Genomic DNA, 27,340 nt, shown 5'->3' with positions numbered 1-27,340 from the left:
TTGTTTGCTTTCCACGTTTTATTTTTCCATCTTTTTCATGAAAAAAAATGAACTAAACGAACATCAATTTAAAAAAAAAAAAGTCCCAGAAAATAATTGCTATTGTGTTGCTACAAGTTGCACTTAAATTATAGCTTTCCAAGGGTAAATGAACATTTTAGCCTAAACTGTGAGCAACCCTTCCCAGGACAGGAGAATGCAGGTGAATTGGCCATTTGAGATTATAGCAAGCAGAACAAACCATCAGATGAAAGAAAACAAATAAAGAGTGATTTTAGTTTGGTACGAGTGAGTAAAAACTTAGTGTGGTGGGTTAAGTGTCAACAAACATCCAGGCAGCAAAACCTTCAGAGAGGTTGAACTACCAAAAATTGCATTCAGACATAGTCACTAAGAAAGCATGAGTGAACGATCTGGATCAAAATGCTGAAGTCTTTATGATTCAGATTCATCCTGTGCTGCCACTACATTCTTTGATCAACAAGTTGTGGTGGATGAGAACTATCAAAATGTCATTTTCTTCCTCCTCGTAGCTTATCATGGACACCAACAGATCCATGTCAAAACATCAGTGGTCACACCAGGACAGAATTCTCTGATCAAACCTTCAATTCCTCGTTCACCAAATCCCACTTAGACTGGATAATGAAGTTCAGTTTCAAGCATATCAGTAACATCTTCTGAAGAAGTTGCTTTGGATAAGGCTGAATGCCCAGAGAAGAAGAAAGAGCCACACACTGGATGTGCCTGGATCGGTCTTATGGGTTGTGGGAATAAAATCCTCACTGAAAACGACCTCTTCCGTCAGTCTGTTTTTACTCTTCTTGTAAAACAGCGGCCATATCCTTCCACCCGTCTCTTGTCTTCAGCCTCATCCTCTTGTTCAGGCTAGATCAGCCTGTATTGAGTGGGATGGAGCACTCGTGAGCTCAGTAAGCAGAGCTGTGCGGAGACTGTGTGTGTGTGTGTGTGTGTGTGTATATGTGTGTGTGTGTTTGTGTGCACGTTACGATATTCTCTGAATGAGTTTGTCCTCTGTCAGACAGAATAAGGTGCAGTAGGACAGGTCAGAGATGAAGTTTTCACAGCCGTGCCGAGTCACGTTCCTACAGCCTCGCAGGTCCAACAGAGCCAGAGCCGATAATCGCTTCATATAGGACAGACACGCATCTGTCAACTTATTACAACCTAGAGAGACAGAGAAAAGTAAAACCACCAATCAGTGAGTACCAGACTGATCAAGACTTGAGTAAAAAAAAATTTTCTCAAGTAAACTTGAGCATGTGTCATTTCTGTGTAATTACTGTTTGCAGGGTCTCTTTAAAAAAAAATCTAAGACAGATTAAATTAAGACATAAATTGTATATATCCATATGGAACAAACCCATAAAAAAATAAAAAAATTAACATTTAAATGTATAACAGGGTAGCTGCATTACAAAAATAAAAATAAATAAGTTTTAGTCAACAACCATTTGAATTGAAATTGGTTTCTGTGCAAATACAGCAAAACATACAAATTAGAGGTCAATCGATATTGGATTTTTTCTGATGCCATAATTTGTAGAATGGCAATAAAGGGAACATTGTGCCGATACTATTAAAATCTATATACTGAATGTATTAAAACTTTTTTTTGTCTTTCCTTCCTGTGACTGGGCAGCACACAGAGAATCTAAAAAAAAAAGTTTACATTGATTCAAATCCCAGATAGAGTTTATTATGAAACCAAAAATATCCAGGAAATAAAGTAATATGCATAATGTGACAAAGGTATAGTACGTAACATTTTTTGTTCCGAATGTACAAAATTTAGATGAGCTTCAGCTACAATGTTCTTCTGCAAGATGCATGCAGTTTTGTTTGTTAACCAGTTAAAAGATGAGGTAGATCAAATATGAATGCTTACAATAACATATTACAACATAGTAAACATTGTCAATTCATCAACAGCAGATCATAAACAATTGCTTGGCATAATGCACACATTCATTGATTGCAACTTGCAACAGTCCAGTGCTTTTTTATGTTGAAATGTGTAGCGCTGACAATGATTAAATTTAAAAATGTACAACTTTTTTACCCTAATTTGATCTGAAACGGAATTTAAGACATTATAAGACTTTGTTTTTGCACCACCAGTTGCAAGTAATCAGTTGTGTTGTTTTGGCATCACAAGGAAAACCTACACAAAAATGTGGAATGAAATATCAGAAGATCAGGGGTACCTGAAAGATTGAGCTGTCTGAGTGTGTTGCGAGTGTTGCAGCCAGTAGCGGTGAGCAGGTTGATGGACTGGTCTGTGAGCCCCTGGCAGTGGGACAAATCTAACCGGCGTATTGAAGGCATATGTCTGACGATCATCTTAAGGGTGGAGTCACTCATATCCAGACCAGACAAGCGCAGAGTGAGCAAACCTCTCAATCGACTGCGACTTTCACTGCCTGTGTGACAGGAGAAAGTAAAGGTGAAAGGGTGAATGATTCACTTCAACTCACGCTGTACACAGTCCCAGTAATAATAATAATTATGAGTGCCTCACCTGGCAGCACAATAAGGTCTTTTATCTGTGAATCTTTGACTCCCACAGCCCAACACAAGTCAAGTGTTCGCAAACCCGGACAGCTCTGCGAACTTAACGCTGACACGCATAATGAAGAACAACCTGACATTATTAAATCTTTTAAACCTATGAGAAACAGAGAGAGAAATTATTTTAGTCTTTATGGTGGTGCACTTTTTATTTTTAAGCAGATTGTAAAAGTAAACTGTACTTGGGAGGTGATGAAGGAGCCAGGCAATCTGTTTCTTTGATACAGGTGTCCAGGAGAGGTCAAGTGTCACAGGTTGTCGTTTAATGACAGCTGACAGAGCCTGGGGGGTAAGTGCCCGACAGCGACTCAGATCTATTCGTGTCCATAAGCGCTTATCACAACACCTGCAGCAGGAGAGGAGAGGATCCACAACAACTGATCAGTCCAAAATCCACACAGTGATCAAGATAACCATAGATTACTTTTATTTGAAGAAATATGAGCATGCACTTTTTAATAATCAACCCTGTTTTTGTTTTGAATGCACAGCTATATTCCAACATACATTAAAATGAATTAATTTAGCTTGATGTAGCACACAGCAATTTATAAACACTTTCTTTGGCGCAAATGTTCAGTGGGCTAAATATTTTAGCTCATTTAGCCCTAAAGAGAACAGGCCTTTTGTCTGAAAAAACAAAACAAACAAACACTACATTGAAAAGAAAACTGTGTACTACACTTACCACTTGTACCAAGCCTTGCAGACTCTCATACACACAGCCAAGTCTGTCCGACCCAAGTAGCGGAACACTGATACCCAAATGTCTTTTTCACAGCCACGCTCATTTCCAACATCACGGAATGAGGGATGAGAGAGGAAAGAAGGAGAAGATGTGGTGACGGCTGGAGGAGGTGGTGGTGGAGAAACAGAAGAACGAGAAGACATAGAGGAAGGTGACGGTGTTTCTCTGTCTCGGCCATCTTGGTTGGAGTTCCGCCTCGTGTGGCGGCTGGAAGTGTGGGCGCTTTTGGACTGAGAGAGGCCATTCCCGGCAGGGGTCGAGGTACTGTTCCTGAATCGGGTCCTGGGTAGCGTTTTGCGCTGGATAAAGCCAGGACCGCTAGGTGTGCGGGGAGACATAGCTGCCTCTAATTTGGGTACAATGGAGCCCGGGTCACGTTTGGCCTTTGGAGGACGCTGGAGGGTCACAGTCAGGTAGGAATCGTTCAGCAGATCATCGTTCAAGTCTGAGACAAGTAAGACAGGTGGATCAGGATCAGAGTCTGATTGGTTCTCTCCATCCTCATCATCTTCCTCTCCATCATCCAAGTCTTCCATCTCATCATCCTCTCCATCAAAGTCCTGTTCATCACTGTCTTCCTCATCATCATCCTCGTCATCATCATCGTAGTCAGCACCTCTTTGTCTCCGTCTCCTTGAACGATGCTCCTTATCTGACCGGCCAAGATGCCTCTCTTCATCACTGTCATCCTCATCCTCATCCTCATCATCATCCTCATCCTCATCATCATCGTCGTCATCATCTTCGTCCTCCGTTTCATAGCGTCGTCGCCTCATCTGGGATCCTCCTCGTAACCTAACCCGACCACCTCTCTCCCCTCTTGACCCAAGTCCTCGCCTCATTTTTAGCGAACTTGTCAAGCTGCCTCCCCCTCGACTCCCTCGATGTGAGGAGCCTCTCCAAACACCTCGCCTACCAGCTCCATAACCTCGGCGGGATGAAGAGACCCCACCACGGACTGACGACATCTTGCCACTGTCTCCATCGTCATCGCTGCCTGAATCATCATCATGTTCCATTCCATGTCGCCGGTAGATCTTAGCCACGCGAGGATCAAGAGATGAAGACTTGCGTTTCTGAAAGACAGGAAAGACCATGTAAGAGACAAAATAATTATTTTTTTTTAAAACCATAAATCCACCTTTTCACAATCTCCAATAAACGACAGACATAAAGTCATTCATTTCCAATGGAGAGAGTGCAGGAGCTGTTTGGAGTCCTAATCATCTTCATATATGAATTCTTTTTATTTCAATGATCACCAAATGTAATGAATTCTAATCAAAACTAATGTCACGGTCACACTAGACTTCGAGCACACAAAATTTCGGATGACAATGCAGCGGTTGTAATATATCACACTCAGCGTCTTTTCTAAAAATATAATACATCTAAAAATTACCCTTTACTGCAAATGTGCAGCTTTAAAGTAGGGCTGCAACAACTAATCGATAAAATCGATTATAATCGATTATGAAAATCGTTGTCAACGAATGTCATTATCGATTAGTTGGTCTGCTTACGTCACGGGGAGCGTTTACTGGTACGCACACACACGCAAGGTCTCTCTCCCTCAGGCGCTCTGCCGAGCGCGCGCGCTACACGGTTTGGAGCAGTCTCTTCTGTCTCGCATGCGCGGGAGTTTGAACTAATTCGCGGGCATCAGGGAGCCGCAATCATAGGGCCGCAATCAATATGCGGGAGACTCCCGGGACTTCCGGGATGTCTGTATTTTGTCTCGAGCATCAGGTTGTGCAATCAGTTCGCTCGCAACGTAAGTGATGGATTAAAATAGCGCTACCGCAGAAATAGGTTAAATTAAAACAGTGTTTACAAAGTGAAGCATTAAATACAAAGGCAGTTAATAACAGCAGCAGTAAAATATTGTTTTTTAGTCACTGTACTCAGTGGTTTTCAGCGAATGCTTGTGCACTAATGCATAATTTCTCCTGTCCTTTACTCAAGCCTGTTAGCTTGCTGGGTAACGTTACCTCCATTCTGTTCTCTTTTTATAGCATTTGTCTACTAAGTTTTAATTGTTTTTCAAACGCGATCTACTGCGGCTCTACATTCACACAATTGTTTTCAGTCTTTCTATATTTATTTAATCAATTTATCCTTATATTATTCTTTTATATATTATATATAATATATATTATATTCTTTATCCTTATATTCCTTATATATAATTAATTTTAAATAAGAATTAAATGAATTTTATATATTTTAGATGTTTTTAGTTTGTTTTTAGTTCAGATATTCACATCTGAACAACATGTCTGTGTAAATTTGTTTTAACAAAAATTGTGTTAAAACATAATATGTTGGATATCATTTTTTTTAACAATAATCATGTTTGTCAACTTGCCATCAGCAATTATCATTAAAAACAATGCAAATATTGATATTAGTAAAACTCAATGTGTGGCTTTTGCACTTTTTAAAGTACACTTTTACACATAAATACCCTGATTTACGGTTTTATTTAGTTATAATAAAAAAAAAATCTAATTTAATTTCTATCCGATTAATCGATTAATCGAAAAAATAATCGTCCGATTAATCGATTATCAAAATAATCGTTAGTTGCAGCCCTACTTTAAAGTTCACATTTTTTAATTCAGAGATGTCATGCTGTGAATTATCAATTTTCTTTTAATCCCGTTTTCACAAATTTGTAGGTCTGACTTCACCAAACTGTGGAACACAGTGACATTTGCATAAGCTTGCGTTTACATTTACATTTATACATTTAGCTGACGCTTTTATCCAAAGCGACTTACAATTGCTATATTTCAGAGGTCGCACGCCTCTGGAGCAACTAGGGGTTAAGTGTCTTGCTCAGAGACACATTGGTGTCGCACAGTGGATTCGAACCCGGGTCTCTCACACCAAAGGCATGTGTCTTATCCACTGCGCCATCACCAGTTTCCTGTCTCACGTTGTACAACTCACAAAGTATGCCCGATGGGGGAATGAGACAATCATACGATAATGAGGGTGGGAAGGTAGCTTATGGGACCATTTCATATAAAAATGTATGATAAAATATTTTTCCAATGCTAGGCACCTACTGAACCACCATCCAGAAATTGGGCCTAAAAACTAGCCAATACTTAAAAAAAAAAAAATTTATATTTATCACAACAAAAGTTTGCTAACTTGTCATATAAGCAACATGTCAGTATAAAATAATTTAAATGTTACTAAATTTCACTAAGTTTAACATTTTGTGTTTTTAATGTTACTTTCATTAGAAGTTTAGAAAATCATTCAAGCACTGATAAACAATCTTCCAAAAAACAAATATAACTTACATGTGTTTTACCACCCTCCAATTTTAGCTGCAAAACAGAACAACAACATACTGTGGTAAATATGAATTTGAAAAGAAAGAACAGTGATAAACGCATCAGGATCACTGAATGGAATCACACAAGCTGCAAACACAAAGCTAATTCTGAAACCCTCAGCAAGTCAAAGCAGTGATTGGGCACGATGATGATGAACAGGGCTGGGTGGGCCAAAGAAAGAGCGATAGAAGACACAAAAAAGGTGGAACAAATTAGAGGGATTTGACTGCAAGAGGTAGAGAGAGCAGTGAAGAGAATACAGATTTGAGCGGCTGTGCATGCGGCAGCAGTGGCGTGAGTAAGGCGGAGCCTCTCACCCTCTTCCTGAGCCGCTGCTCAGGGGCTGTTGCCCGTTTCTGGAGCGACCCGTGAGAGAGAGAAGAGGGGGGCCGCCCGACCCCTTGCCATGCCCCGCCCTCGCCCCCACGCCCCCCTGACCCATCCTGTGCCGTGATGTCATCACCGCTGCCTGACGACTGGCACAGGAAAACAGGCGTTACTGTTACACACGCACATCGGAGTGTGTACAACACAGTAAGCTCGTCGCATGCATTTTTCTACATGGTGAGACTGATTGTGCATGTATGCAGGCCTGCATAAGCTAGTAGCATTAGAACAAACACTCAAACCCTCTTTTAAAAAAAACATTACATCTGGGTGTGAGAAAATTTTACCTCAGAATCTGTTTCTTTGCCAAAAACACATTTGGGGCACTCCCAGCAGCTCGGTAGGTCTTTGTTCACCACTCCCTCACCAGATGTCTATAGAGACGGAAGAAAACAGATTTTTCAATAGTAAAACTTATTACAATACAGAGGGAAAACTATAGATGGGCATTGTACTTATATCAACAAGAGCTGAACCATCCCACAAAGCCTCCAGTCACTATGCTCACCAGATAAATAAATATGAATAAATAATTTTAAGAAGTGAATTGAATTGCTGTGGTAATAATGTATGTACCTTCAAACAGCTAGGATGAGCTATCTGAGCACAGTTGGAGCACTCCATGAGCTCTTCACTAGTCTCCTGGTTGCCTTCCTCACAGATCTCACATACAGCAGAGAGTGGCAGACCAGGCTATTGAGAGAACACACACAGAGAGAAAGTGAAATAAATAAATATAAGCAAACAAAGGGAGACTACATTTACCATGCTCAATGTGTACACTCACAGCGAGACACTGGCGCAGTACACAGGTCTGTTTGAGTTTGCCAGGGCCACCAAATTTCTTCATGTCTCTGCAGAAGTTGCAGTCTCCACATTCTGTGCGTAGACAGGCCTCACAGCGTTTACAGCGCACACGGCGCCGACGCAGGACCGACATATTGGAGGCTGGTTTCACTGGCCGGGAAATAACGGGTGTGGTTGAGAGCTTGGGACGAATGACAGGTGGAGGGGGAGGAGGGGGCTGGTACCAGGGGGGCTTGGGAAAGACAAAAGAAATGAGAGGTAAGCACTGCAGAGTGGTGGGTTTAGAATAGAGTATTCAAACAGAATAAAAAAAGTGAAACTGCATATTTTAAGGTTTTGTTTTAAATATTATTATACATAAAAAAATGACAGCAGTTAAATCAACCTATTTACTATTTAGGTAGCCACAATTGTCCGAGCAACAAAGAAAATGTTCTGGTCATATTAGACGCGCACCAAAATCAAAAGGGACAAATAACTTTGTGTTGAGCAATTAATTTCATATGGTAATGATAAATCACTGTCAGGACTATGATTTTGTCCCAGCATATATCATAAGTTATAATCAAGACAAAATAAATGATTAAAACAGATAATACAATAAGAAATTCCTTATTCCACTTCATGGCATAAAATAAACCAAATAACAAAAACTGGATGAAAAGAAAAACTCTTTAAAGGTGCTCTAAGCGATGTCACACATTTTTTAGGCAAGAATGTTTTTTGTCACATACAGCAAACATCTCCTCACTATCCGATAGCTGCCTGTCCCCTAAACACACTGTAAAAAATGCGGCCTCTGCAGACACACCAAGCTCCACAAACGGCAACAAGAACAAACTGGGCTAACCCGCACCACGAAACAAACTGTTCCAGCCAATAAATCACAAGAAGGATTTGGGGGGTTAGTGTGTGGATGAGGAGGAGCTAGCTAGCTTAGCTAGCCTCCGTTTTGTTTGACAATACTTCGAACGTCAACAAGAAGTGACATCACCCGAGATCGCTTAGAGCACCTTTAAGTTGCATGATTCACTTAAAGGGTTTTCTGTAAAGTCAATTAAAAATACTGAAAGAAACTAATTCTGTGATCTTACCCTCTTCGGCCATCTGACAATGGGTTTTCCCGTGTAAGAGAGTTTAGGGATGTCATTGCCATGTTCTTTCAATAATGCCTGAAAGTGAGATAATTTTTTTTTTCATCATTAACCATTATATTTCAAAATATTTCAACCATCATATTTCAAAATGACTCCTTAAGCTGTGTTCACACTGCCCCGTAAACAAAGCAGGTGGGCTACTGAACAGTATTTAAATGTTTCAGAAAGCAATTCAGATTTTTGTATTCTCTATGGTGTTTATCACAACACCAAATACTTAGACTTAAAAGATTTTCAAACTTAAACATTTTTATATTTTAATCTGGACTACAGCATGCCCTAGATATTGTTTGAATATGTTCTGATTTTATATTTTTCAATCACGCTTTACATTAAGGTTCCATTATTTAACATTAGTTATGGAAAGTTATTTAGCGGTCAGCAACTTTCCTATAATTTATATGTCTCTGTGTACATACGTTGATATGAATTGCTTGGCTTCGTGAACTCGGATAGACTGGCGCTTATGCTTTTCCCAAAGATAAATAGCCACTAATTTATTTTTAGTCCTTTGCCTCCAAAATGTTGTAGAAAAGGAATCAAAACTAAACATGGAATAACATCCATAACTGTCATTCATACATTTTACTAACCAGTAGTGGGAACGCCCACTGGAGACCTAACCGCCAGCCACTGGCAACATGCAGTGACAAAGTGGCAGTGTGAATGCAGCTTATAGCAACAAAACCTAATATTAACTAATTTCAATAACATCCTGTATCTCTCAAGTCAGATTTATAAAATATCTTGTGATACAGCTTCACAAATAACACTGGCAGCAAGTGCATTAGTATAATCATTTCCAAAAAAACATAAGCATAATAAACTGTGAGTTCTGACCCGTATGTCGTGTAGCAGGGCAGCAGCATTGTGTATTCCTGAAGGCACACACTTCTTATGTGAGGGCAGTGACTCCAACTTCCCTATCAGGTTCCACAACCCCTCCAGCTCAAAGGGAGTCAAGTGAAGCTTCACCCCTGGGGCACTAGGTGGAGAGGGAGCACTGTTGTCATCTCTTTCCTCTTTAGCGTGGCCATTTAGTACCTCACAGCCTGAGCTTTCCTGCTTCAAACCTGTATATTAGTATCAGAGAGAAAGAGTGTTTAATTTACCTGTGCTCATTACAAGCCATCCTATGTGGATGTGAATATGTTGATAATGTACTGACCGATGCCCAAAGAGTATTTCTGGAACTCAGGGATGAGGTGTGATGTGTTGGTCATGCTGTACAGATAACGCTCCAACACGTACCAGCCCATCTCATAATAGAATGGATACCGGAACTTAGCAGGCACCTGAGGACAACCAGAGACCATTACAATTTTCAGTTACATTATTTTCACAACAATTTTACATATTATCCTACCAAATTTCCAATAATTATGAGGAAAAACATCACATTCTCATTACCGTAAAGCAGTAAGGAAAATCATCCTGTCCGGACACAAAGGTTTTGTTTTTATTAAAATCAGAAAAAAAAAAAAAAAAATTTCAGTACAAGAAATACTGCCATGATTATTTGTAGTATTGAAATATATAAATTTATTTGAAGAAAAATTATGCATTTTCCCTTTTTAAAATGATAATTGAGGAAATTAGTGATTACTGTTATCAAGATAAAATAAAGCAAAATAATGCAAAAATGCAGCTTCATTTTTCTAATGCATAATGTATTTTCTTATTAACATTTTAAATTTAAGATCAAATATGACCCAGACGTGTTCTTTTTGAGATCATAAAAGAACGGAAAAATGGCAACCACTGCAGTGAAATGTTGGGCTCACCCTTGTCCTGTCCTCAATGCTGGAGATGTGCAGTTGCATGGGGATGTTAAAACTATGAAGAAAATTCCCACCAAATACAAGTGCGTCCACCGGTGTGTACACTGCATGAATCCAACCTGATACAAAACAAAAGTAATTGAAGAAAACTTAAACTAGGGCTGTCATGATTCCTTGATTAAATTCAAGTACTCGATTTAAAAAAAAAAAAAAAATCTTTGATTGCAGTTTACCCAGGTTGATTAACCAGCAAAATACCGGAAGTAGCGCATTCCACGGATGAGAATCCATGAACCGCATAATTAGACTTTTCTAAAGCTGCTCGACACCATTTAAAAATCATAATATAGCATAGTGCCATTGTGAAATCACTAAGGCTGTCTACGTGCGTGCAGGTTACACGTTTCGTCCAGTGGATCAGAGCGGCTCTGTTCACAGTAATAGCTGCTTTATATGAACTCAGGCTCTGAATGTGCAGTTTGTTTGGATTTCCATACAATTACAAATTAATAATAATAATATCACTAAAATTATATAGGACTAATAACAGTCTTTAGGTCCAAACACAGCACAAATCAGTCATTTGTGGAAATCAAAAGCAGCTTCAAACAAAGACTTTAAAAAAAAGTTGTTCAACAAGAAATATTGATGTTTATCTTAAATTAAGATGTTGATATAGGCTACCGTTATCAGCTTTTGCTGAGGTAGAATCATCTCGTCTCTGAGAGAATGCGCCGTTATTGCCGAAAGCTCGGCCAGTTCTTGCTTTCAACTTCAGGGAATAAGTGAGCTCGTTCACATGCTCGTTCTTAACCCGACAATGCATGTGGTCTTGTAAACGCATAAACCCGTTTTCCTTTATCGGAGTAAAGTCATAAACTGCTTAAGCATAATCGACTTAGCTAAGTTTCAACCCCTTATCCCGATTTCTCCCGGGATCTAAACATATTAACCTGTGATCTTTGGGCTTATTGAAGAGGGCATATGTGATGGGCTTTATACTCTTCAGTGTTTAATGCTTTATTTAACATCACAGCAGACATAATAAATGGAATACTCAAGAGTCAGAAACACGAATGATTAGACTATGCTTTTATCTCACAACTGGGAAATGTCCTAATTTATTAATAAACAATTATACATTTTCATTTATAAATCAAAATAATTAAATAAGCAAATTAATGGGTAATGAAATAAGTAAATAAGCAAGTTAATGATCAAATAAGTTGATGTTTTGATGTCCACATGTTCTTGTTTAAGAAAATACAGCGGATGTAGCATTTCTTTGTAAAGTTGCCAAATATTAGAGATTAAATAGACATTTGGTATAATGTTGTTTGGCCAATATTAAACAAGGCTGTAAGGTGTAACAACAATCACAAGGCCAATGTCACTCTCTGCAGGCATTGCTATAATATAAAATGGACATATGTGAATTATGTTTATATTACATAAGGTATTTTAAATGTTGTTCAATAAAGCAATAGTCTAGTTTTCTTTTCACGTAAATGAACGTGTGTGTGTGCGTGCATGCTTACCCGATGGAATAATGAACGTGTAGCCCTGCTTGAGCTCAATCCTCTGACAATCAGTGGCCTTGTCACCAAGGAAGATGTCGCCTTGTTTCCCTGACAACACCCAGTTCTCATAAAGCTCCAGGTTTTGTGGCGTTGGGGGGATTAGCCAAAACACCTGTAGCAAACACAGGTAATCAGGCTCATCTGGGCCAAAAATTTTTTGCCCATTTTGACAGCAAACTGATTATCAGATATAAAGTGCAACAGTTCATTTGGCATTATCAATGAGCTGAAGAGTCTACACTAAACTCGTAACCCAATGATTTTCACATGTACACTACCATTGGGGTCAGTGAGATTTATAAAAAATAAAAAATAATAATAATAATAATTCAATAACTTTACAATATGTTCCCATTAGTTAATCCATTAATGACCAATAATTTGAAACAGTTATTTATTCATCTTTGTTAAGGTTAGTTAATCAAATATATCTGTTTATTGTTGGTTCAAGTTACATTTACACTGAATCATTTGGCAGATGCTTTTACCCAAAGCAACTTACAAATGAAGAGAGCAATAGAAGCAGTCAAATCAACATTAGGGCAACAATAAGCAAATATCGTGACCAGTCCAAGCTAGACCAGTGCAGCACACGTAGCAAGGATTTTTTTATATAATAGAATAGTTAATATTTTTGAGTCAAATGTTGGCGAAAGAGATGCGTCTTCAGTAGATTCTTGAAGATGGCGGCTTGGGTTGACATAGACAGGTCATTCCACCAGCTTGGAACAGTCAAGGTAAAGGTCTGTGAAAGTGATTTTTTGCCTCTTTGGGATGGCACCACAAGGCGCTGTTCACTTGCAGAACACAAGTTCCTAGTTTTACATTTTTTTAGTTCAGGACCAATTCATTTACATGATATAAAACAGATACAACTTGATTTTAATAAATAGAAAAAGTTGTAATTGACATTTAGGTGAAAGTGTTTTTCAATGTTAGTTAATGTTAAAAAATTTAGTAAACAGAACCTTATTGTAAGATTTTACCATTAAATATTTTATTCAGCAAGGATGCATACATTTGAGCAAACCGACAGAAAAGACTTTCACACTGTTATAAAATGTTCTATTTCAAATAAATGCAGCAAACTTTGATCAAATAAATGCAGCCTTAATGAGTATAATTAATTATTTCCAAAAATATTTGAAAAATCTTACTGACCCCAAACTTTTAAACAGTAGTGTATGTGCACAGTTGTCTGACCTTGCAGCCCCGCAGTATGTGGTACCACACAGATGTGCCTCCAAAGTCTATGTGGAAATCTGTGTAACAGCCCTGCACACTCATTAGGCAGTACCTGCACACAGAACAGGCAAATTTGAAATAGGGGAAGAGGACTGTTTTGTTAAAATATAATAATGAACAAAGAGAGCTGTGTGAGAAATGGGACGTGAGGATAATTAGGATAGAAAATGGAACAACTTATTGGAACCTGGTGAATATAGAATTAACCTTTGTGTCTTTTTTATGCAACAAAACAAAATGGTTTTGAAAGAAAAAATTACTATATTGCAATTAAAAAATAGATTACAAACAAAAAGGCTTCTTAACTTTTTGCGGTGCGAGTAAATCTGTTTATCATCACACGGACAAATTTGCTATCTGTTCTGCTGTCATTCATTGTGAGTCTAATAGCTTTGCCAAAAGTTTTACATTTTCAATCATTCCATCGGGCAGTATCTAAGCACCAGTCTCTCACACTTGGTGCAATATTTTGGTGCCACACCCACTAACGGGTCCCACTGTGAATCTGACATAGAATTACCCTTCTATGTTTTTTGTGTTGTTGTGTCATGGAGAACAACAATTCATTGTCTAATACCATAAACTATGTAAGAACAATCTGAAGTGCATGTAGCTAGACAGCCAGTTAACTTTAAAAGATCTCTAGCTGCCGGGATTGTTGTCGTTGACATTCACTGCAGGCTATTACTATGATTGTCTTTTTTTATTCTTGACCTGTTTACTTTAGATTTCAGATTGATCTCGATTTATGAAGAAAAGAAAAAAAGTTACAGTGACAGTAATTTTATTCTCTGTCTGGAGTGCACATCAAACATGCAAAACCAAACCACTGGTTATTGTTATTTCAAAGGAAATAAGACCTATATATTCAATTGCATCTGCTCCATTTAATTTAATTTTGTTATTTAGTCCAAAAGTGTGCACATTCAGAAAAAAACATTGATTCTTTCCTATGTTTCCTTAATATTTATTTAAAAAGAAATTTCATTTCTATTAATTTTCCACTAAATTACTAGATCTGATGAGCGCTCACTCGCTCTGAATCTGTTCCGGGTCAAATGACTCCCAGACAGAGGATTCACTACTGATCTTCCACTCATATTACGTGGTCATAGCGTAACCCTGTATGACAAAAAATCCTGTAAACCTCTAAATTCTGTCTCTATACATAAATACCAGAGAGAGACGTTTGTAAAGATAAAACATGAAGCTAATGAATAGACGATTACAAAAATGCCTTGTTTGTATTTTTTGGGGGGTATTTTTATAAGAATAAATAATGCTTATATGAGAAATGCTGACGGTCCAGTGTTATGGTCTTTGGTTTAATAGCCAGTACAAAAAGCTGTAATATATTTCTGCTCATTTCATTCTAACTAGGGCTGGGACGGTTACCGCATTACCGCAATACAAAGAACATTGGCCTGCACAGGTGTGCACGTTGTGTCTAATGACATGGATTCATTGATTCTAATGACATGGATTATGTATAATGACATTGTGTCTTACATGGATTCAAGGTTTTCTAAACAAAAATTATCAAAAGATGGAGCAAATCCGACCTTTCGCGAGTTGGGGAGCGCAATGTTCCATGACACATAATAACATTCCATTCGTATTAGAGATGCGCGGATGGCCTATTATTTCATCCGCAACCGCATCACAAAACTCATCATCCGTACCAACGTTTTTTGACCAATTTTCAAATCCGCATCCGCCCGCCATCCGCTGATTGTTTTAAGGTCTACGGGCGATGCAAGACGCTGCTGCTGCCACGAGGCTAGAAAGCTCTTGGCTGTTCTAGAAAGGAGACGATCCAATGCAGCAAAGATATTTAAAGGCTAAAGTCCCTAGTATCGCCTATTATATAGCCTATATCTATTTCTCATGTCTGTGAGGCAAGTAGTCTATATGCTGAGGTTCGGTTCATTTGTGAGTCGAGCTCCAGTTCACGTGCAATGCAAGAGATCGCACCGCCGCCTCCTCTTGATTATGTGTCTGCTATATTTGCGGGGGGTATTTAAAGCGGTTTACCGCTATACCGCCGGAAATTTCATGCTTTTCAACCGCGGTTAGAAAAAATCCATACCGTCCCAGCCCTAATTCTAACTCCACTTCAGATCACAATCGGACGTTATTGCAACGCTCTAAAAACCTCTTAGATGTTTTAAAGTGGGTTTTGTTGTGCAGATTGCTGCTAATTTTAACAATGCACCTTTTACCAGGTGCAATTATATTACATGATGAATTTTGGAAAAAATTCTCTGTGATGCCAGACTGCTGACATAATCACAGCGGACCCAGTAGTGGGTGTGGCCAAATTATTGCACTAAACGTGAGAAATCAATAGAAACAGATCTTTCATTCTGGTGCTTAGATACCACCCACTGGAATTCAGCTTCACTTCAATGCAAAACTTTTCAACTCGCAAGCAAAGTTTTTAGACGCGAAAACAATGGCAGCAGAACAGGATGCAAATTTGTGCATTCATGATGAAATCTGCACAAAGAAAAACAAAGATTTACTTACACTGTAAAGAGTTAATTTTTTGTTATTTTAATTACGTATAATTGTTTTTGCTCGCAAACATCATGTTTGATTGCATAAATAAAAAAGACACAAACGTAACTCAGGTGAACAGACCCTTTTTGTTTTAAAGCCTTCACAAGATGTGAAATGAGATCAAGCATGAATAAATACAAACTATATTGCAAGATCAAAGAAATGCTCACTTCTGCACTTTGGGGTATTGCATCTCCATGATAGAGTTTGTGGCATCTCTTTGCCTTTCTTTTAAGTGCCTTGGCCACATGTTGTCCACCCAGTCAATCATGTCCACCTGTGACAAAATGGAAAAAAAATTGGCTATCAAAAACTAGTCTAAATATTTGTATTTTTGGCACATCTAAGCATTAAGGTGCCTACCGTGGCAGGTCTTTTGACAAGGCTCTCTAGTTTAGTGTGGCTAAATTCAAGGCTGATAACATTATAAAGCTTCTCTCTCTGAGAGGGAGGAGTCTCATAGTAGCGCCTCCATTGGGCCATTGACATCTCTGTGCCCTTTTGAGTAGACACATCCATCACGTCAATCATCCGCCGACTTCCTGTAAACAAAGATGAGCAGGGAGGAGAGGCTGAAGCATCCCAAAGCAGCACCACTGATTCATTCACCCTATGACCAAATTCAGCATTTCCACCACAAAAACACTTACCTACAAACAACTTCACATCATTCACACTGAAATCTGAATCCGGCATTCTAAAAAGGAAACACAGCAAATGTAGATTAGATTCAAATAAAGATCCAGAAATATGAGAAGGAAAAAGACACAAAACAGCAACAGTAAAAACAAACAGTCATATCTGAAACTCAAAAGGGAGGTTTTTCAATAAGAGAGTAAAGCAAATTACATGAAAAATTACATTAAAAAAGGACAATCTCTTACTTGATGCCAAGTCCATCAGGTCTCTCAAAGATGATGGGGTCCCTAAGCCCACATCTCTGCACGTACTCATATGAGAGGTCTAAAAAATAAAAATAAAAACCAGGCAAAGTTAAATTACACACTCCACACATATGTATATCTTTGATGAGTTCAGTAAGAACTACAACTCTTTATCACCTTTGCCCTCCATGCGTTTGACTCGGTCAGAGCTGAAGCGGCTGCTGTGCAGCTTCTCCTCCAGATCGAAAGTCCTCTTTCCATCGATCTCGTCGTCGGAAATGCCATCGTCTTGGTAACGCCGCCGCGTGCCAGACCGCTGTAAGACAAGAGAATAAAACAATATAAAAACCGTTGCCAGTACAACACTATTTCTCTGCATACATTAATCATTTCCCTCCAACAGTTGAAATATTGTATAAATCAACACAGCATCAAATTGTTGGGCTATTTGAGCACAAGCCTACACTGGGCTGAGAGATGCACTTGCCCACAATCTCACACATACATATACTACACTAAATAACTCACTTCCATCATGAGCACTAGCCCACACACAGCAGCAACTATTAATACAATATCATAAATAATGATGATACACAAGGATTCACAGTTGAGACTCTTGGAGCAGATCTGCTGGTGTGGTTTCAGCAGAAAACATCTAACGGCCAGTTTGGCCACATTCTCTTCTCTATATAATATACCATGTTTACATCATTAAGCCGGAGACACACTTAACAACTGTAAGGCCGATTATGAATGTAATTTGATATTTACGACTGATCGTGCCCAAACGCGCTGAGTCAGAGACAGTTGCGTTCAGTTGGTGTTTGAAATCTGCACTAGGCGTTGGAAACAATCTGTAAGTGTGTTCAGTACAGTCTTAGGATGTTTCAGCAGTTTGTTAGTGTGTCCCCGGCTTTAGAGTACAGGTGAGTTGCAGTACAGTTCAGGAATTTTTTTTAACAAGCTCTGTTCAAAAATGTATCCTTCACAGTGAAGGAAGTTGCATTTAGGATTGTATTTAAAATAAGATATGATGTTTTCAAAAATGGCACTGCAGCACAAATAAATGTCAGTGATTTGGTGCAGTTTTGTTTTTGATGTTAATGCCATCCAAGACTGCATTTACTTGATCCCAAAAAATAGTAAAATAGTGAATCAGTCTCACACGATCCTTCAGAAATCATTCTAATGAGCTGATTTGGTAACTGTTTTTCCGGGGTATCAACAGAGTTGTGCAAGTGTGTTTGTTTGTTCAAGGCATTTTGGTGACAAATGTTTTCGGCCCAGTTCGACACTGGCTTTACAGATCAATTGAAACTAAAAGATGGAGGGGTTCCAGTGATAAAAGAACCGCAGGCGGTAAGTAAAGCTGCAGCAAATGTCTGAGTTTTGTTGGCAATTGGTGTGCAAGTGCATATAATTTAAACACAAACGTGTAGTGAATCAAAAGTTATCCAGTAATAAGGCTATGATGTATTGTGTGTGTTTAAATACATTTGTTTAGCTGACCACCACAAGTGTCCATTTGTTTATTCTAAAACCACTCCGTGCTTGTGACTCTTTAGCTCCGCCCACGGTAAGCCTTCCAGGAGCTTGACTGTTTTCGGAGTGAATCGGTACAGCTGTATCGGTCTTTCATAAATCTGAAAACTAAAACTATAGAACTAAAGACTGAGATATAAAAGATGCAATACTACTCTATAGGTACTAAAGATTAACATGAGATTGGCAAAAAATTGTATGTTATGTACCTTTTAAAGTATCTTTTCGTTTTTAAAATCACTTCATATATCAACATTTTATTTTTAAAACATGAAAACATTATTTATGTCACACCTGAGCTGCATTAAACAGCCAGTTCAGATGCAGCTTCTGTTTCCTCTGCATTTCAAAGACGGATTTAGTTGATACGAATTTCCTTTGATTGGTAATAGCCCTATGTATCTTATTGTTCTAACTGAATTTATTGATTAAATGTAAATAATTTGACATAATAAATGCATAGGTTACATTCAAAAAGAAGATTTCTTAGAAATTAAATTTTTCTTGTCACTGATGCAAACTAACCACCGCACAGAATATGAAGAATAACAAAAACTTTAGGAGTCAGCTGTCCACGGCAGTCCTAAACCTGCCAAAGTACCAGCACAATAAACACACGCAGCAAAATATCATCTGATTATCGTGATTGACAAAATCCCAGAAAAGAGAGATATTATATTTGTCAATTTTGCACACACCTAACATAAATATTTATATCTATTCTAAATAGAATCCTTTACGTTCATTTTGGATACATTTAATGCATCCTTACTATAATATTATTATATTTATAATATTAATATTATATATATGATATTAATTTCTTTTTTTTAAATCTTAATAACCCAAAACTTTTGAATATTAGTTTGCAGTTTTAATGATGCTGTGATGCACGACTGCTCACCAAGAGTAGGTAAGTAACACATACAGGAGGCACACAATGAACAAAACAATAAGACCCTCATCTGCTCGCCCTTGCCTCTGCCCTCAATGTCTCTATGGTGATGTGGAACCACTAGCCAATCACACGCTTCCTAAAGCCCTGTCATCACACCCTCTCAACGACAAAGGAAAAAAAGAGGGGGGAAAAAAATCAATGAAATTAATTGGGCATGACTGTGCAATATCTTAGGAAATTTTCTCCAAACCATTCACATATCCTGATTGAACCATGTGCACAGCACCTCTATGAACATGCAATCAAAACCCTTTATATTAGCACACAAAAGTCCAAACACACCAGCCAATTTTTGGTCTCATAACTGTACTTTAAGGCACTGTATCAAGTTAATAACAGTTCAACTTTTAAAACCGTGCCTCAGGACCTGTGTTCTGTTCCAATACATCAATTATGTCCTGTCTAGTTGCTTTTGAAAATGGCTGTCACAAACAATGTCGCCATGTACACAGTGTTCCTATTCTAACCAATCAGATGGTGTGATTCTTCTTTAAAATGCAATTGTAAACGATTAAATTATTAAGGACAGACATTTTTAAAGATGCAATTGTTATCAAGATCAATCAATGCTGTAATTTCCGAGTACATAGGCACTTGTGCCCATCCCTTGTCAATGATGCTGCAGTCTTCCCAGTTTTCTGGGCCTGAGGGCAAACCCTGCCAATCTGTCACTCTCTCATGCTGTATCATTGCATCTTTCAATCTCTTCCATTCACAAATAAGATCTAGAAACTGTCAGTGACGAAAGCAGTAAATATGAATTCACGGTGAAACAGTACAACCTGTACAGCAACGTGTCCCCACACTGGAGGGAGATGAAATCAAGAGGAAGTGGAGTATAAAAGAAAAAGAATTTCCAACTGATGGCAGGATTAAAACCTTTTCTATGCCCTTCAACATGCAGCTTTCGATCACCCTCTCTCCAAGCGAAGCCCTAGACCGCAGTGCGCTAGGAGGAAGCCCTTGTGGAGGGCAATGAGACACTACACACCTCGCACCTTCAGTGACACATCTTCCTGCTGGCTTTTCCTTTTCCTGCCTCTCCGTCTCATCAACAACATCCCCCCGTCAACAAGCGTAAGGATATCCTGTCCGTTCTCCATCCCTGCATTTTTTCCCTTCTTTCAAAATGAGAAAATCTGCTGTCTGTTCTCCTCTGTCATCCTTTCGCCTCTGCAGTACCCCCGCCCACTCCCCCCCCCACTCCTCCCCCCGTTTCCGCATGTCTGATCACATGGTCTGCTAAACCAATCTAATCATTCATCCTCCACTTCACCATTCTCTATAAAAACAGTCTGCACACAACAATCTCTCAAATCCTGCTCACTTCCCCATCCTGCTCTTCAGAAAACTATCGTGGACAAATGTAACAACCAAATCACCAATATGATTCCAGACCATTTTAATCTTATAGAAATACATACTTACGCATTGATTGAGATCTTTTAATTTATGTGCTACAAATTCTCTAAAAACCAACCTTAAACAATAGCACCAACTGCACATTAATAATTTTCTGCATGCACAAGTGTCTGGCTGCATCCAAAATCTCATCCTTCCCCACTATATTGTAGGCAAAAAACAGTATGTGACAAAATAAGTATGTCCGAATTCACAGTACTCAAAAGAGTAGGCGAAAAATACCTAGATGACCTACTTCTTTCGGCTAGAATCTGAAGTGTGCATGTATACAATGAAGACTTTACTATCCCACGAGGCCACGGGAGAGGATTTGTGAATGGCAGTGAAGCGTTGGTAGGTCACATGAGAATCACAGTAGGTGATCGGAAAAAGACCGAATAAATTTGACCGAACAATGACGTTTTTGATGATGCGATCAAATAGTAACCAGCATAGAGTGAGAGGCGCGCGCTTTATAAATGCAGCCAACATGCCCCCTTTGAGCAGATAACAAAGGAGAAGCTCATCTGATGCGTCTGTGGCAGACGTTGTACCCTTACTTGCAGCACTAAAGCGTCTTTTAACCCTCTGTAGTAGACAAACGCGCCGCCACGTTTTGGTGGATTTTTTTCACATAGCAGCAAAATAGACTTAAATACTTCGTCATTTAAGGTCACTTAAATGCAGACTTAAGAAATCTGAATAAAACGGTTAAATGTCTACTTGTGTCCACTTACAATCGAAACAAAACTGTGCTTTTGTAAAATAAAGAAAATTAACAGGGTGTGCTTTCTGCCTCTCCGTCTCCGATAACTTTTTTTCTAGAGCACGTCTCTAAACTTAAACAAAACTCAGCCAATACTAGTCACAAAGGCAAAGGCAATATATCTTTATAATCATTTAATTGTCTACTTTTAAATGATCTAATTCAGAAGGAAAACACATATTCTCTGTTTATGTAATCTGTATGAAAAGAGAGAGATGTCAATCGTTCTCATGGCAACTCATTATCTGCTAAAGGCCACGGAGAGCGCGCGCTACATTGAAACCCAAATGATCTGAGGCAATTCATGCAAACCTGTCAACGCCCACGATAAAGTGTATGTAAACCGCAAAAGTAGGCTTAGGTCTAGGACAGTTATTCATTTGTTGTGGGTCAAATTTTTTTTGGGGCACTTTTCAATGCACTTTTTTAGTTACATTCTTTCAGCAGTCAGTTATAGGCCTAACATAGGCTATTCAAAAAGGGGGGCTTCAAAGATGGCCAAATAAAAATGTATTTTTTATTTTACTATTTTTTTTATTTTAAGTTATATTGTGCTTTGTTTAAATAATATCTGCTGGAATGTAAAAAAAAAAATCAGTGTTAAATAAATTGTATTTTTGCAATTTGATTTTTTTCTCTGAAAAGCAAGACAAAATAGTAAAAAAGCATATTTTTACTATTTAAAGGGGTGGGTTACCGCTTTTTTTCTTTGCATGATTGTGTTTATAGGGTGCAATATAACTTTATAATTTTTTTTAAAAAGCCTTATTTTTCATAAATTTCACCTTTATTGTAAGCCGCTTTCTCCTCTGTCATTTGAACGAGGAGATGATTCTATGAAACCACTCCCTCAGAAACAGGCTATGGGCTCAGATTGGTTAGTTGGGCCGGTGTGTTGTAATTGGCTAAACTGCGTGGAAACTTCACGCCAATTACCTTTACGGGCGAAAGCTGCATGTGCTCTGGTCAAATGTAAATAGTGTCAATAGCCTACTGCCGTATCAGGCCCCATCCACACTACTACGTTTTAGTTTAGAAACGCAGACCTTTTGCTACGTTTGCACTAGAGGATGACACGGGAGTGGATTTTCACTCCTGTCCCGTCCCACTCCAATAGAAAGAAATCTTGTCCCTTCCCACTCCCAGACCAAAGTTTAAAAAATAATCCCATCCCATCCCGCTCCTGGTAAATTGACTCCCACTCCCATCCCACTCCTGTTTAAACTTACTCCCGCTCCTGTACCGCTCCCATATATTTTTTTCTTCAAGTAGTGTTTAGTTAATACATAGAATTTGATTTAATCTGCTCTCCATCCTGTTTTAGACCAGCTGCTGAGCCCCTGTTTCTAGATTTTCTCCAGAAAATGGAAGACAGCAAATAAAAGAAAAACAGTACATAGTTCACACCATGTCTACAATAATTTAATAAACCCAAACAGCACATAAAGCTGCATTTTACTCATTTCTTGTTGAGTAAACAATACATTTATAGTTTACATTTATCTTTTTTTTTAATTACATGTTAACAATTTTCATCAATTATGCTTTGCATAATGAGTTCCATTACTCCTGACTTTGAGCTGTATATCATTTTTTGCCACATCGACTTTTCCGCGGCTGTTAGCTCCCTCCATCACTGCTCTTTGAATTCCGGCGGTAAGTCGTGACAAAAAGCACTGATGGCTTCTGGGACGGTTGGGTTGTGTAGTTATTTTTTAATTGCGTTACATTGTAGGCGTATTAAAAGGAAACTACAAAATGGTGCATTTACTTTTTTCTTTTTTTGTCGTCTTTGCTATTGGTTGATTCCCACACCCGTCTGCTCCCGTTAACCATTTATCCTGTACCGTCCAAATCCCGTGATTAATAGCAAAGATGACTCCCATCCTGCAGGAATCCGCTGGAATCCCGTGACCCGTGGGATTCCAGAAAAAATGTCAGCCTCTAGTTTGCACCTCCCGTCCACACTAAAACGGCAAAAACGAAGACCTAAAACGGAGAAGTTTAGAAACACTGCCGACCCCGTCATGCGTTTTGAATCTCCGGAGGGCGTTTTAGTGTAGACGGGTCAAAACAGAGGACTTTAGAAACGATGACGCAGAGCCTCACGCTCGGCTCTCTGATTGGATGTCATACAATGGAAGAAAACATACAACAGCCTGGACTACCAGTTACGTTAGTGCAAGTAAATTCTGCATTTCACAATGCTATAACTGCCTTACATGCGCTGGAGGCAAGCTATTATTCAAGCGATCTGTGACATGCCACGCCGCATTGAAGCAGTCATTTCTGCAAAAGGATTCCCGACCAAGTATTGAGTGCATAACTGAACATAATTATTTGAAGGTTGACTTTTTTGTATTAAAAACACTTATTTTATTGGTCGGATGAAATATGCTAATTTTTTTGAGCTAGGAATTTTGGGTTTTCATGAGCTGTATGCCAAAATCATCAGTATTAAAACAATAAAAGACCTGAAATATTTCAGTTGGTGTGCAATGAATCTAAAATATATGAAAGTTTAATTTTTATCATTACATTATGGAAAATAATGAACTTTATCACAATATGCAAATTTTTTTAGAAGGACCTGTATATCTCGCCACCCAGTAGCCTATATTTAATTCAATTCACATTTATTATAGCATTCTTCACAATACATATCGTTTCAAATTAGCTTTACAGAAAATGCATGTGTCTAAATTACAATTTAGAGTGATCTGTTATCAGAGGTGAATGAGTGTAATGCATTTCAATTCATTTTCATTCAGTTTCATTGTTAAACACTGCGTTAAGAAAAATGAGCTAATTGAAGTAAAGAATACATGTTTTAAAATGATTAGGAAACAGAAAACTTTAGCATTGGTGCTTTTTTACATACTCAAAATATGTGTAAAAAAGTCAACAAACTGACTGAAAAAATAAAAGTTTTTTTTTTTTAGGTAATGTTATATTGTTAAAACTGGTTTCATAAAATGGGTATCGAAACAAGTATCGATCAGGAACCGGTATCGAAGTCAGTATCGGTATCGAAAATTTTGTTACGATACCCAGCCCTACCTACAAGAGAGTATGTGATTTGGACACAGCCATTGTGTCAACAACTAACATTCAGAATCTTTACAACTGAGGTATTGTTGGGGTAATCCAAAACATAAATGAATATTAAAGTGAATGGAGCTAAAGCGACATGACAGGTTGGATCAAGAGAAATAATACACTATAATCAAAAATAAGATGGGTAAAAAAAACAACCTATAAGAACATAGAATTAATAAAATATTTATTGAATGTTGTGGTGTAGAAGAGAAAAAAAATCAAGTTTTACACAATCGTGACGATGCACTACAAGCTGCTGGCATTCATAACTGGCAGGTTTCATCGCAAGTAAACTCCATAAGGACTTTAATGCATGAGAATATAGTCTATAGAAATAAATATATTTAACTTTTTGATGAGGTAAAGTAAATTTAGATATCTGCAAGATCTTCAACGAAATAGCCGTGTCAATTAGTAAATCTCAATCAGTAAATTATCAATTAGTAAAATAGGTATTTTTAATCACCATAATATATTTCAAGTAGGCTTTGTGAATTTACTCAGATTATTCTGATAATTTTACAGATTTTGTTATGTGAAAATGGAAATGTTTTCAGATCATGCACCTGTAATGGTCAGTGGTTGCTTGCATAATTGCTGGTCACGTGGATCTTCTGTCAGAAGCAAGCCTAGAATTCAACATCTAACTGTAACTGTATTTATCCTTTACATGAAAGTGCAAACTTGTCAAAGCTTTTAAGAAATCTTTAAATGACTTTATGACATCTGCTGTCCAATTTCAAACATCTTGACGCATTACATGGATACGGAGAAGGGAGAACATAGAATTAAAAGTCTTCTTCTGTCACACCTTGCAGGTTCTTTTTCCCACTCAAATGACAGCACTAGTGAACACTGCTGCAAACATTTCAACAGCAATGGAATTTATCAGCGAACTGCTCCCAATTCAGAAACTCCATTGTAGACTACCATCCAGAGCAAAACATTTTATTTTCCAAGTGTCTACTGTGCTGTACTTACCAGTCGCTTGCTGTAACGCGGTTTGGGGTCGTCCATTGTCAGAAAAAAGATGAACGCGCAGCCCGCCAGTGAACGGGCAAGTCGCGAGCCAGCGAACGCGCTTCTGTCAGTTTATCCCGTTAGAATGAATGAACCGCCCCAAGTTCAACTGTTCTCGATGGACACTTTATTAGTGTCCGTCTAATCGAAATAACGACACCTTACATGGATACTGCCTAAATAAAATAATCCCTTTTTTCAAATAGTTGAAAACTCGTCCGCAGCTTTTTTCACATAAAAACGGACCATCACGCTACAAAATTATTGTATTATATTTCACACCAAAAAGAATAAAACAGCAGGTCATAATAAAATCAAAGCTAGGTTGTCAAGCTAAGCGCTGTTGAGGGGAGAGTGAACGAGCATCAGCACCAGCTAACCAGCCTACAAATATTACGCGAGTGGTAAAAAAAATAAAATACAAAGAGATATGGGGTTTTGCTTATACATACGGCGTATATGTACAATGTCTAATGTTGCAGTCACCCGTGAAGAGTGAGGCGAGAAATGAAGAGCGTATATTTATCGAGTAACATACACTAATCTCGGTTCAAGTTTAAAATACAAACACATTTCCACAAGACTTAAACTCAGGCTCACAGTGGGGAAAATCCAGCGGTCAAAATAGTCCTCGTGTATTGTTTACTAATAAAATGTGCACTCCGACTAGACTCGTCTAGTAACTTTTATATTCTAACGTTAAGTGAAAGTAAGCCTTATTCAGACAGCTCCACTGTGTGAATTCACGACAAAGTTAATGTAGTAGAATAGATCATTCGCCGCCATTTTCACATCGTCACAAAAACACCACGAAGTAAGCCCCGCCCACTACAGACCTGGCATCCAATCACAGACACATGCGACGCCATCGATTTGGCTCCCATTGGTTAATGCCGCTGTCACTTCACAGGGAGGCGTTACTAAGAGACAAATAATAGTATAAGAAACTAGACGACCCATGCTCTCATTGGCTGGAGTTGCACGCCGATCAAAACAGCACACAGAAAGATTGGCTTACATGTGCTGTAAGCTTCGCGTTTCCAACCAATCAAATAGAAAATATCAACACACTAATTCGGTTTTAGCAAAATGTCCGCAAACAATTTTTCATTTTTTTTTATTTCATATGCGTATTGTGATAGTTAAAAAATAGCTTTTAAGTACCTTAGCTCTTACGTGGCTTGGCGTCCCATCGCCGGCGGACGTCCAGTCCATGACTGCATATAGCTCTGGCTTGTGGCGTCTGGTGAAAATAAATCTACATTTTCTTTCGAATTAGCCCAGTGTAACTTCAAATAAGGTCATAATGAAGTCCTCGACATTCCTTTGAGTCCAAAAAACCGTTTTGAAATACTCTGAATAATTGTACACATTGAGTTTTCATCCGTAATCGAACCCAGGTAACTCCGCATGGTAAAACTTTTCGTTTACCCAACCGATCAGGAAGTAGTTGCT

The 27,340-nt window shown here is 38.4% G+C and overlaps 1 protein-coding gene across 15 annotated transcripts; it reads right to left on the bottom strand.

The window, feature by feature from the left end:
• Positions 1 to 3: 3 nt before the first annotated feature.
• Positions 4 to 27,340, bottom strand: kdm2aa (lysine (K)-specific demethylase 2Aa). Of its 15 annotated transcripts, none has more exons than XM_077246504.1 (23): positions 27,050 to 27,327; positions 17,274 to 17,412; positions 17,097 to 17,175; positions 16,863 to 16,909; positions 16,576 to 16,754; positions 16,383 to 16,489; positions 13,609 to 13,702; positions 12,364 to 12,517; positions 10,829 to 10,944; positions 10,455 to 10,478; positions 10,213 to 10,339; positions 9,885 to 10,117; positions 8,982 to 9,059; positions 7,868 to 8,119; positions 7,657 to 7,773; positions 7,368 to 7,454; positions 7,011 to 7,169; positions 6,658 to 6,684; positions 3,281 to 4,416; positions 2,775 to 2,938; positions 2,543 to 2,689; positions 2,229 to 2,444; positions 4 to 1,188 (listed from the first exon to the last, which is right to left on the bottom strand). In XM_077246504.1, the coding sequence occupies exons 1-23, from the start codon at positions 27,098 to 27,100 to the stop codon at positions 1,007 to 1,009; spliced, it is 3,915 nt and encodes a 1,304-aa protein (XP_077102619.1). In that variant the 5' UTR covers positions 27,101 to 27,327; the 3' UTR covers positions 4 to 1,006. The 15 variants fall into 15 exon arrangements, with proteins under 15 accessions (XP_077102619.1, XP_077102620.1, XP_077102621.1 ...); XM_077246505.1 differs by having other exon boundaries at positions 27,062 to 27,244; XM_077246506.1 differs by lacking the exon at positions 27,050 to 27,327 and adding an exon at positions 25,847 to 26,028.

This window comes from Siphateles boraxobius, unplaced genomic scaffold, assembly GCF_051911475.1.
Source record: "Siphateles boraxobius isolate OS27281-9 unplaced genomic scaffold, OSU_SipBor_1 29, whole genome shotgun sequence".
In the NCBI taxonomy this organism is placed as follows: Eukaryota; Metazoa; Chordata; class Actinopteri; order Cypriniformes; family Leuciscidae; genus Siphateles; species Siphateles boraxobius.
The sequence above is the reverse complement of the archived record's forward strand: the minus strand, read 5'-3'. Positions and strand labels throughout refer to the sequence as shown.

Bases quoted from the DNA above. Each gene is read 5' to 3' on its own strand.
- kdm2aa (XM_077246519.1), bottom strand. From the start codon at position 20,702: ATGGAGAACGGACAGGATATCCTTACGCTTGTTGACGGGGGGATGTTG. The intron at 6,685-7,010 runs GTGAGAGGCTCC...TCTGTTTTGCAG, and splicing joins AGCAGCGGCTCAGGAAGAGG to CTAAAATTGGAGGGTGGTAA. The intron at 2,690-2,774 runs GTACAGTTTACT...TGTTTCTCATAG, and splicing joins GCTCCTTCATCACCTCCCAA to GTTTAAAAGATTTAATAATG.